Genomic DNA, 12,677 nt, shown 5'->3' on the forward strand with positions numbered 1-12,677 from the left:
TATATAAGAGGAGTTATGAAAAACAAACCAGCTTTTTACGCTAAGCCACCCGTATTTTTATGTGGCCAGATGTAAGAAAAAAACTGGCAAATTCTATATTATGACTTGTTGTGAATGAAATGAACTCATTTGGAAAGAAAGCCAAAATGCAAAATAATGTCATAACATAACCTGTGTTTGTAAAGCTGAATGGACCAAGCAGGATTTGAACCGGTGACACTGGGGTCAAACAGATGCCCCTACAGTGAACGAATGAGTCCACTAAGCCACCAGACCCGAATCATTAAACATGCTAATTGAAACAAAATGTTTTGGCAGCATGCAGTTCGAAATGTGATAGAAGACAGGCTCAAGATTAAATAGATATCTAGGGAAACTTTCCAGTCACACAATCAATAGATCAATAAAGCACGGCTAATCCCCCGATAGGGTTTCCAGGAGGTATGTTTGAATTAATACTTTCATTAGTAGAACTGAAACAGTGTGCGATTCTGGACGTTTAATAGGGTACAGAGCGGGAATATCGTCGTAAAAATATCGACTAACCTAAATATCGCCGCAGAAATATCTACAGGAAGAAATATCGATGACGAAAATTTAGTTTGACCAGAATATCGACAGACAGGTAAGTAATATCGATAACATTAATATAGTTGTAATAAATATCGTTTACAAAAACATAGTTTACAAAAATATCGTTTTTTAAATAATTATAAGTAATGTAGTGTTTTTAATGAGTATTGGTTGTCAAAGTAGTATTTTTTGTAGTATTTTATTAGTTAATAATGTATTTTATGTTGCATTTAGTGTTAATAGTTCTGTAGCGGGTTGTGGGTTTATAGAGGAGAAGGGTGGGAAGTAATTTAAATACAATAAAATAATAGATTAATTAATGTTTTAAATGAATATAAATAGTGTAATAAATAATAGTTAATTAATTTCAATTAGTTAATTGATTAATAATTAGGTAAATTAATTATGTTAATTGTTTAATTAATTTTAGGTGTGTGTACTGGAATTTTTTAGTGAAAATGTAGTGAATTAATTACATTTTAATTGAATAATTATTTAATTAATGATTAATTAAATAAAAATAAAGATTTGTTAATTTTTAAATGAGTAAATACATTTAGTAATTTTTACACCTACACTATCCAACGCTTTCCCTACTGTTGCACCCTCTGGAGTGGGAATAGTAATTTTTACCCCTACGCTATCCAACGCTTTCCCTACTGTTGCACCCTCTGGAGTGGGAATAGTAATTTTTACCCCTACGCTATCCAACGCTTTCCCTACTGTTGCACCTTCTGGAGTGGGAATAGTAATTTTTACCCCTAAGCTATCCAACGCTTTCCCTACTGTTGCACCCTCTGGAGTGGGAATAGTAATTTTTACCCCTACGCTATCCAACGCTTTCCCTACTGTTCGCCCTCTGGAGTGGGAATAGTAATTTTTACCCCTACGCTATCCAACGCTTTCCCTACTGTTGCACCCTCTGGAGTGGGAATAGTAATTTTTACCCCTACGCTATCCAACGCTTTCCCTACTGTTGTACCCTCTGGAGTGGGAATAGTAATTTTTACCCCTACGCTATCCAATGCTTTCCCTACTGTTGCACCCTCTGGAGTGGGAATAGTAATGTTTACACCTACGCTATCAAATGTTTTAACTAATAATATATTGTATATTTTAATTATATGTATGTATTATTGTTGTTATATAAAGTAATGTGTTAAATATATGTATATGTACACATTTATTAAGTTTATAATGAAAAAGTGTAGTTAATTTGTTTTAAATAGTTAAAAAATAAAAGTAATGTAATGTATTTTGGTAATAGTACTTATATTTATTTATTATTTAATGTAATTTTAATTTATTTAAAAAGACGATATTTTTTACATCTATATTTATTACACTGATATTTTTGAGTAGATATTTATGTACTTACCTGTTTAGGTATAGGGTGACGATATTTTTGTAAACGATATTTTTACAACTATATTTATGCCAACTATATTTTTGTAATCGATATTCCAACACCCTACCGTTTAATAGTAGGGACAGGAGAGGTGGCCTCGAGCGCAAGTCTGCGAAGAAGCGCAGGCCCTTGCAGTTCCTTTCACTCCACATGAATGTAACCCTCAGCGTGCGCTGCCTGCTCAGAAAGTCACATTCCAGGCGGATGACTCACCCGTGGCTCCTTCTGCATATGGCCTTCATTAAATAACCACATAGCAGTGCCACCAGCTGCTGTGGCAAAGTGCACGCGAAGGAAAGCCTCTGATGTGACGCCAGCCATCGCTGATTTGTTCTTCATTGTGCATCTGCTACAGCTTTCCGAACCACAAACGTCACCTTTGATGCCCTGACTGCAATTTATGTACCTGGGTCATCCTAGTGACCGCCTTTGTTTGCCCTGACCAACTTCAAGAGAGGAAACAGTGTGGTGATGTCTTCCTCGCCAGCCTACCCTTCTTTCCATTGTGGTTAATAATCTCATGATTTGTCTCCCATGGTTGCCACTTAAAGCAAAGTTTCCTGAAAACATATTATTGGCAATTTATTGGGACAGATACATTAGAAATGATGTTCCTTGATCGAGCACTTGGCCATTTCGTAAGGGAAAACTTCCTTGCTTTGATCCTAAAACTTATAAAACGTAACTATGTCTTACACAGCACCCCAAAGCCTGACAAGTGGAGCTTTCTAATTGTTGAGATGATAAAGAGTACATATTACACGCCTCTCATTCAACTCACATACTTACAAAATTACTCATTAACAGAGCAATAGTAACAAGGGCCTATATAGCACATGTAATTTACAAGCCAGACTGCTATGGTAAGTCACCAAAAATGGATACCGGAACAAGAGAATTTCCATAACAGGCTGTGCTAGAAATTTTAGTATGGCACCAAGATGAACAAGCATTGGCATAGCCAATAGGTCTCACCTTTGGGGCATTATAAGTGCTTAGTTATCCAGCACAATATCCTTGGTGCAACATCAACTGTTGCATGGCTAAACACTTATACGGTCCCAAAGGCCAGACCTATTGGTTATGCCAATGCTGTTTTTTTTCCTTGAACTCTGGCTCAAGTTTTGTTCAGTCTTTGTTGGAAGACACCAAGTGATCTTGCGGTGTACATCTCAAGTGATTCTACAGCATAGTCCACACGCTTACTAGCAAGTGCTTCTCCCTCAAGGTATGTCCAAGATCTTAATCTGGACCTCTGACCTGAATGCTGACTTCAGGCATTCATGCCTTTGGAGAACCGCAGTACTTGCAAGCTGTCTGAACCAGAAAAATGCTACATTCATCATACATTCTATTATTTCAGATTAAACTCTTTCTCCTTCAGGCAGGATGTATTTTTGCCTCTGCTCTCTTGTCTTCCGGTAGAAGGTTGAGATATGTGCTGAGGTCTGACCTCTGCCTGTCCTAACGACCATGGATCAGCTAGGAGTTGCCCATCCTTACCGTAGTTGCTGCTATACCAGAGAATCTCTTCCATATTTTGTCCTATCGCCTTCCTTTCCAGTCCGATGGTGTAGAACAGGAAATAGTAGGATTCTGTGATTTTCTTTACATAGACGCATTGCTGCAGAGTCAGCCTGTTTGATATTCAGGTGAGCCACCTAGTGCCTCGTACATTTTGTCTAGATGAGGGACAACTGCAAATACTGTTATTGGATTCTTCTTTGCCTACAGGCCTTCATTCCAAATAAAATCTACAACCGGAATGGATTTAACTGATTTACGAGAGGGGTTCTTTGAATTCATATAGCAAACAATCTGATTGAGATTGGCAAATCAAATATTTAAGATAGTCGTTGTCATCCAGTGGTGAATCTGCTATTTGCGAAATAGAGGGTATGGAAACAGGTGCTAAATATTCATACCTCTCAAAACAAACGTCTTGACCTTTCTGTACTTCTTCCTCATGTTCTTCATCCAAGTAGGTGTCACCTCTCACTGTAGGTAATACAGGTTTTGACAAAAGATTTTTGGGCTGGTTATTCTAACTTTGAAAGTGATGGCAAAGCAGGAGGTGCACGAGGAGTGGGTGGCTGTGTCTGTGGGACTGGAGAATGGACTGCTCCTATTGAAGCATTCAAGACTGATTTGCATATGGCTGTGTCTAAACTGAGATAGCATTGCGGGCAAAAAACAATGGACTGAGATGCAGTCCCAAGTAATTAGCAGTGGCTGAGATTAATTCAAGCAATTCTCCCCATCACTTTTTTGTTTATTTCAATGGGACAGATATTTAGCGCCTACAGAAATTACCTATAAATAAAATGAATACTAGACTATGCTTTTTTGTTAGCATACCAGAGCATGTATAATAGAACTGCAGCCTTAGGAAATAACTCCCTCCAGACGAAATGGGCTATGATGAATCACACCTTTCAGTGCTCACCTTTTATTTTAGTATTAAAAAGGGTTCAAGTTGCAGACATTGCAAACAAACTAGCCTTAAAAACTTAAATTAATGCCCATTTGCTTATTGGCTGGAGGAAACAACTGCCCAACCAAGGAAGGTAAGCATGTAGATTATAACCATATGTGTAAAGAAAATAGGATTTCTATCCTGATGACCAAGAATGTTCAAGCATGGAAATCCATGAAATTCACATTAGGTTACAAACGTAGTGGGTCAAAGAGACCACCTCTGCTTTACATTCAATTTGCATGGGCACGGTCTCTGCTCTGCATTCCTCATTTAATGTCTTTACACAACAACATCCCACTTGCGCAACATCTAGGACGCCTCTCCCTTTAAACTTTCAGCATTCACTTTTCGCTCAGGACCACCATTCCTTATTCCTTAGGTTAGGAAGACTTCTTCCCCTCGAGCTGCTTATCTTCGGAGCTGCAGAAGAGCTGCTCTAATGCAATCAGGAGAAACTGTGGGTAGGGTAACATCATCCCTGTGCCATCCAAGCACATGTTCAGCGTTGCACCTTCCTCTTTGCCATCTCCTCCCGGATTCGCTGCTTCAGTGCTTGGCGCATTAGAGGGTCTAGCTTGTTCCTGGAACAAATTTTGGCAGTCACCAGTTCTGGGTCATCTTCCTGAGAAGCCAAAATACAAAGCAAAGATTAAACATGGGTGTTTGAGAATATACACAGGACAGTGAGTGGCAGGTGCCTGCAGCATCCCATGTAGCTTTTCTCCAGGCTCTTTAATAGTATTGACTATTTCGTTAACTTTAAACAAGTCTACAACATTTACATTTTTGGTGCCATTAGGATGGAATGGCTGGGAACCAAACGAGTGGCACGTAGAATATACAAATATCTCCGCAGAGGTTGTTCAAGCGATGGAGCCACATTAAGATCGCAACCTTCAAAGTCAAGAAATGGGGTAGAGAATAACATTTGTGTGTCAAGAAAGGGAAAAATGACTTAGGCCACAAGCTACTACTTCAGGACAGCTACACACACTAGTCAGAACAAATGAAATGCAGGTCAGTCATTTCAATTGGCTTCATCTTGTGTGTCCAAAACTTAGTGTTCAGATGAGGCCGTCATGTGTTTTTAGTTATGGCTTTGGGGCGTTCTGATTGAATCTCCTGCATTCCCATGAGGTACAGAATATAAGGGAGTGAGAACTTCTTTCCCAAGTCATTGCTACAGTCCCTTCCTTATTTAAAGAGGTTTCTAGATGTTAAGTTGATATACAAGTTGCTGCTCCGATACTGTACATTCCTGCACCGAGTGAACAGTTATTGACACACCTTGCACACAGTCACAGCAGTAATTTCTCCTCCATCAGCCACGTATTCCAAGCAGAAGAGTTCTGATCCACAAGGGTCTGGCTCATTACTGGAACTGCTCCCAGATTCTTCCTTTTCCCGTTTGGAAGTGGCTCGTTTGAGACCTGAGGGGCAGAAACCGAAAGCTTACAGTACGGGTGCAGTGAGCTTAGGTGATGACAGACTATAAGAGGGCACTTTCTGTTCTTCAAACATCAGGCATGGCGGTTTGGGCTTAACTCCTAATCAGGGTTTCAGTGAAACGTACCATGTTTTGCCATTTTCAGTAGGACACTAGAGCTGATATAAATATGGTTTATCTTTAGCCATGATCTGCTCTTGTTCCACCACCCTCATTTTATTTCCTTGTTTCCCTTTCTTTAAACCACTATTGCCTGACTTGAGCCCTGTTCTTTATGCTCTGATTTCACAGTGTCTTCATCTCTCCCCTATTCTTTTAGCTTTTTACTAATCTAGTCATCTTTGCAAGGGAGAACTTATGATCGCAGATTATCACTTCTACTCTCAATCTTCACCCATACTAAACACAAGGCATTGACCTGCTCACACTTTTGGATTTCTAAGCTCCCTTTAAAACCCAAAATCATTGCTAGAATAAGGTTCTTCTACCACAGGCCTCGTCACTCTCCCTTTATCACTGCCAGTTCTTCTCCTGCCTTCCACTTCAGTCTACTCCGGAACTTTGCTTTCTCTAATTCTCTCATCTCTTCCCCATTTCAAGGTCTTTAATTCCGCTTCTGTTTTTTAATTCTGCCTTTAATTAAGAAGACTTTCTAGGAGAAGAATAAAAATATAAAAAATCATACACAAACATTAGGGAAACATTTTGTAGTTTAGAGAAAGTGCACACCATGAGGTATATAGGGCACAAACAAATGACAGGAAGGGGGAAGGCTGTCAAAAATGTATTTGGAAGAGTTTATATATCCACAGCATTTGTTAACAACTGTGCCCATTCTTTGTGTCACCCAAAAAAGTCTAGTGATCTCATAGACACTTAAAAGACTAAAAAGTGCTTCAAAATCTTCCAGTAGGAAAACTGTGGTAGGTGTAGTTGCTTTCTGCTTGTGAGGAGACAACATTAAATGGAAAAAGACTTGGGGAAGATTGGGTGTTCTATACAAATCTGCAATTGCACTTGAATACCAAACAGTCAAGGAATGGCTTGAAAATACACAGATTTCATCTAAAGGTAGGTTTAAGATGGTCCCAATACATCATATTTTATTTCTTATATGCACTGTAAAACTTTGTTGATTTTTTCCCTCAGCTCAGCATTTCTCTGCGCAGAAAGATTTTCTTTGGTGTTCATTTCCTTCTTAGATTTTTTGATAACCCCAAGGAAGCTGGGTGATAACTCCCACCACACCATATGATAAGGCAGTTTGCTTTGGGTACACCACCCATCTAGCCTTGTTCTGTATCTTTGGAGGATGTTCTATTGCCTGACCAAACCAGCTCCCATTCGGCCTGAAGCTAAGCAAGAACTTGAATGCGCTATTTATTTCCTGGACTTTAGCCACAATCGAATCCCATTGATCTTGAGTCAACTCCTTAATATACAAAGTGTTTCGTTATGGGTGCTTGGTCAACTGCAGCACAAGGGTACACTAGGTCGAAAGACACAGGCACTTTCTTCCTCTTTTCTTGATTTGCCTTTGATATTTACTTCCTATACTTTCCTCTATTGTGACTGTAGTATTAACCTCATAGATGCTATTAAACATTCCTCCCCAGTGCTGCGCTGTCCATTGGAACTAGTGCTGAATGGACGTCCAATGGTCGTGCGCAGCACTGGGGAGGTAGTGCTGCCGTCGGCCAATGCACAGAGGCAGCACTTAAGGGGTTAAGGTTGTTTTGAACACCGCCGTAGAAGCATAAGCCTCCTTTCTGAGCACTGCTGAGTTTTTAGTTTATGCTCCAAGTCCTTATTGTTGTTAGCAGTGAAAGATTGCTGTGTTCTTTCTCTGCATGGGGATTTTTATCTCCATATCTTATTCTCTGCTCAAGGACACAGTCGTCTTTCATGGTTGCACTGTCAGCGGGCAAGGTTAACACCACATACATAAGTTCACAGTTTCATTTTTACCATAAAAATCTATTTGCGTTTTAAAGTAGTCACTATTTGTATGTTAAGTGCAACTATTAACATTATTTTTAATTAATGTATTACCTACTAGTATTATGCTGTACTTGAATTGTATTTTACATTTATTTAAACCCCAGTTGTGAATCTAATAATTTTAGATAGTTAATATTGTCATTACATGCTCCTACTTTGCAAAGAACGAGTATTATTATTTCATGCTTTGCCTTTGTAATGTTTGCCTGATGTTGGAGGCATAGCTGAAACTTGTTTTTTGTTCATATTTAGTGCTTTTGACAAATAAAGCGGTGTACACACTTCCTTGGTTGCAAGGAGGCGAAGTGTGGGGATGTCTGAAAGTGAGCATTCATGTACAAGTTTGTTCTTGTGGTTTTTGAATTTGTTATGTGTATCTGATGGAGGCATCTAGCCACAGATTCCTTACCTTTGAATTATCCCCAGGTGCCAGGCTGGATCTGGAAAACCTTTCTACAACAGTACCTCTGCACGTTGGTAGAGGGGGAGCGACTCCGTAGAGACGTCGACAGAGTCCACATAAGCCCTACCCTGACATGCTAACGCCAGTTTCTTCCTTTCCATGCTTCCACATGGATCTGGAGATCGATACCTCAGGCCATTTTTGGCCTATCTCGACATTTTTCTACGACAGTGTGCCCTCGTCTGGATGTTTTTGGGTCCTGTGGACTACGATGTCGACCCCACACCCTCATTGTATTTGCATGTGGTATCTGGGCGTGCAACGTAACTCCGAAGGGTGCAAAACTCCTGTTTTATCTTTTAGTTCGTAATTGATATTTTACATTATACCTTGCTTTTAAATCATTATTCACCTGCTGCATACCTGCACATAATTTTGTGAAAACACCGCGTTTGGAGCGGGTCCCTTTCCCCATTGAAATTGCACCACACCGTCAGAACGGCGGACATCTTGAGTGAGGGCTAATGATTGGAGCGGTCTAGTCGTCACAAGGACGCTAGACCGGTACTTAAGCCAGTCATGCGGACGCGCAGCGGGCTCGCCAGAGCAGCGCCGGAGTCACGCCAGAGTCCAGCCCGTCTGCGCACGGACGGGCCCGGGCCCTCTGGCCAACGGCGTACCTACTCCTCGCAGGAGTTGCGTAATCTGGACAAAGGTGAGCTGCGCCTGGATCATGTAACCCTGATGAAACTTTAGGAAGTACGCGATATCTCGCCCCAATAATGGAAGGGTCAACGCATAAAATTGGCTGCGAGTCAATCACAGTGTGTCACATCCAGAGAACCGTTTTACGTACCCCCTATTCCTGCCCCTTATGAACCTAGACAATAGATTGCAAGTGTTCCTTGGCTTTTACTTCCGACGTGAAAAACCGTGTCTGTTCTTTGTAGGTAACTTTCAGTGCCGCTGGGTTCAATAAAAATGCTTGTGCGCCTTTCCTCTAAAACGGATTGATAAGCAGCCTTAGTTTCCAGCGTTTCACTACCGTCTGGTGGCAGAAATCTGGTCTTACGAAAAATTCCGATCCTTTCCCCTTTCTCTTTCGATCGAGCCGCGCTGGCTCATACACAGCTTGCCGGGCTACGAAATTATTGACCAATATCAAAATCGCTCTAGGTCTAATCGTATCTTGCCCCGGTCTTGCTCGCCGAGTGAATGGGAATCTATGGGCTCTTTGTATTTCTTGGTTCAAATCCCACTGTGATAGTTCTGCGAAGGCTTCTGAAAACATGCCTAAAACGAATTTTCTTATATCTTGGCCTTCCACCCCTTCTACAGCATCCAAGATTCTTAAATTGTTACACCGCAGGCGATTTTCACGGTCCATGATTTTCCATAATGAATCATCCTTTGATGCCTGTGCCGATTCCATCATAGTTTTCTGAGCTGCTAATTCGTCCTCAATTTTTGAGATCCTAGTTTCCGCTTCCGTGACTCTTTCAGCAAACTCAGAGCAAACTTTTGCAATCCGCCTTATTGAGTTCTGAAGTTCACGACATGCCCCTTGAGTACTTTTACTCTCCTTTCGAGTTTCTTCCCTATGGGCCAGGATAGTCTCGTAGATCAGATTGAGTGACATCAATCTGGTTTCCTGGTCTCTACCCCAGTCTGTTCCTGAACTGTGGCAGCTCCGCTTCCTCCTGCCCCCGTGTAGAAGGAATAATCCCATACCAAAGCGTCCTCCCCTCCATCTCCTTCATCCAGGTTGGTATTATCTATATGGCCTAAGTTTTTTCGGACTGTCCGAGGGGTAGTTCTGACATTACTTGACTCGCAGCGAGTTGATGCCCTCATAGACCCCATCTTGAGCTCCAGCTCGTCCTCATTTCCTGACTAATCCGAAAGGTCGGAGAGGGAGAAAAAGTCACCAGAATCAACTTCTTTAACTAGGGCTTGCAGGATGTAATCACCGTCTCCCCCATCCAGTTCTTCATTTACTCCATCCGTAGTTAATTTGCCATCTCTGTCAGCCACATTCCCTTTCCCTGTATTTAGTGAACCCATTCCTTTTGCACACAGTAAGGGAATATCAATAGCAGGTGACCCAGCTGGGCCTCACTGGATATAATATCTGGAATGCATGGAGCGGCTATTTGTAGTTTAGTCAGTAAGACTTCACATTGTTGTACGCTAGGGGCATCACCACCATCCTTCTCTAGCAAAGCGTTTGGCACAGCACTCATCTCCTTACATGCTTCCCCTGTTGACCCCTCGATATCAGAATTCATCTGTTTTCTGCCTTTGCTTAGTAAGAATAGAGCAGGTATACTGTGCTTACCGCCATCTACATTGTCCACCTTTTCTCGTCCATTTTCGGCCATCCTTGTACTGCCACTCCTTGTGCTACCCTGTGGCTGGCTGACTTTCCCCGTAGATGATGTTGCTATGGGGGTGCGTGCTCTACCTTGAGCCGCCTTCGGGGGCATTTTGTCTGAGCCTCTGAGTTCCCTGGACTTGCTCATTCCGCCCTCGCCGCCGCCTCCTCGCACCGTAAGCCTCAGCAGAGAGCTGCCGGCAGAAGCCCACAGAATGCCATGCTCTGATCCAGGAGACCACAGTCAGAAGGGGCATAGCCTCGAAAACATCCGGTAAATCCTATATTTGTTCCGCGGGAGATTCGGTCTGCAGATTTAGGACATTTGCTTAGGGGGGAGCAGGGATGGGGGAGTGCTCAACTCATCGGCTGACTTGTGGCCGCCATCTTGCCTCGTTTAGCTGGAATCCTTGTGCTTTTTCTGAAAGGGTTTGATGCGGTCTTGTAGGTAATGTAGCATTCACTATGTGTCATCTCTAGGTAATGGAGCACTCAGTTTGCGTCATTAACGTTTTGGTAGGTCAGCAACTTGCTATCTGTACTGCTTCAAGTTTACGTTGGTTGATAAGAGTTGTGTGTATATAATAAGGTGTTTTGCTATGTCTGCAGCTTTGCATGTAGTCTCTGTCATGTGTCAGACTTGAATATTAAATTATCTAGGTTTTGGAGCTGCTTGGCAAAAGTGGAATTCAGCTACAACTGGACAGTGTGCTAATGTTGCTTTATGTTGGGGAAGAATTCAGACCAGGTTCCAGATTTGTGTGTTTAGCGTGGGGAGTCTGTTAGCTGCTTGATCTCATCACGAGCTGCTTGGTAGCTACGGCAGCTGGGGAAACACTTTTACTTATGTTTTAGCCTAATTTTAAAATAAACCAGTTGCTCGTTTTACACTGTTTTAAGTGCACTGAATTGAATATTGCACATTTGCGTACTTGCACTGTTGTCTGTCTTCAGCCCCGGTCCACCACAGTTGTGTGCTGATTGAGTGGAGGGGGGCTGACAGCACCCAGGTCCACTGTAAGGTACTTTCAGCCGAAGAGGGGCGGAGCTGAACTTCCGGTTGCCCTCCTACTTATCTCAATGTGCCAGCGAGCGCCGCTGGCGCGCCTAAGGCAAGCCCGTCTGTGCCCGTCCTCGCCGACCGGGACCTGGGGCCAGGACCCCTGCTCCCTCTAACACCCAAGTAGCCCCCTGTGCTACTCAAGAGAGTCACTTATAGAGCTAGCCACCCATGCTTCATGTAAACAAACATCATGCGTGGAAGCATCCCCAGGGCATACAGAAGGGCCTTTCTCCTGTATGCTGTGCAAATGGTGCAGCCTAGCACGGCCCGATCAGTCACAGATCGAAGCGGATGATCAAACGAGACTCAAATGTATCTACTTTAACGCTAGATCAGTGCCCAAACACTCTCCTGAGATCTGGGACACCATCAAGGAGGCAGATCCAGACCTGGTTTTTATTACCGAAACCTGGCTGGATGATAACAACTCGCGGCGCTGACACCGGCGGAGCTGGGGGAGCCTTACACTAACCTGCTGACGCTGCCACAGACCGGACCTTTCTTTCCTGGCTGCAGGGGCACTGGAGACAAGCCGCCACCGCCGAGAGTCATCTTTTGCACAGACTGCACGCGTCGCCGCTCCGGGACTTCAATTCCCGGCAGCCTACGCGGCGGCGCGCTTCACAGTGACGCGAGGGTGCCAGGAGGCGCACAAAAGCGGCGCTGACACCGGCGGAGCTGGGGGAGCCTTACACTAACCTGCTGACGCTGCCACAGACCGGACCTTTCTTTCCTGGCTGCAGGGGCACTGGAGACAAGCCGCCACCGCCGAGAGTCATCTTTTGCACAGACTGCACGCGTCGCCGCTCCGGGACTTCAATTCCCGGCAGCCTACGCGGCGGCGCGCTTCACAGTGACGCGAGGGCGCCAGGAGGCGCACAAAAGCGGCGCTGACACCGGCGGAGCTGGGGGAGCCTTACACTAACCTG

The 12,677-nt window shown here is 43.2% G+C and overlaps 1 protein-coding gene across 1 annotated transcript in view; it reads right to left on the reverse strand.

Annotated features, from left to right (window-relative positions):
- Window positions 1–4,398: 4,398 nt before the first annotated feature.
- C11H2orf68 (chromosome 11 C2orf68 homolog) overlaps window positions 4,399–12,677 on the reverse strand; it is a 73,829-nt gene continuing 65,550 nt past the window's right edge. Inside the window, exons 3-4 of the mRNA XM_086943382.1 lie at window positions 5,748–5,890; window positions 4,399–5,082 (exon numbers count right to left, since the gene is read on the reverse strand). Of these exons, the coding sequence (XP_086799508.1) occupies window positions 4,960–5,082; window positions 5,748–5,890 (266 nt within the window). The 3' untranslated portion in view covers window positions 4,399–4,959. The remainder of the gene's footprint in view (window positions 5,083–5,747; window positions 5,891–12,677) is intronic.

Source organism: Lissotriton vulgaris, chromosome 11 (assembly GCF_964263255.1).
Source record: "Lissotriton vulgaris chromosome 11, aLisVul1.2, whole genome shotgun sequence".
NCBI classification, from domain to species: domain Eukaryota; kingdom Metazoa; phylum Chordata; class Amphibia; order Caudata; family Salamandridae; genus Lissotriton; species Lissotriton vulgaris.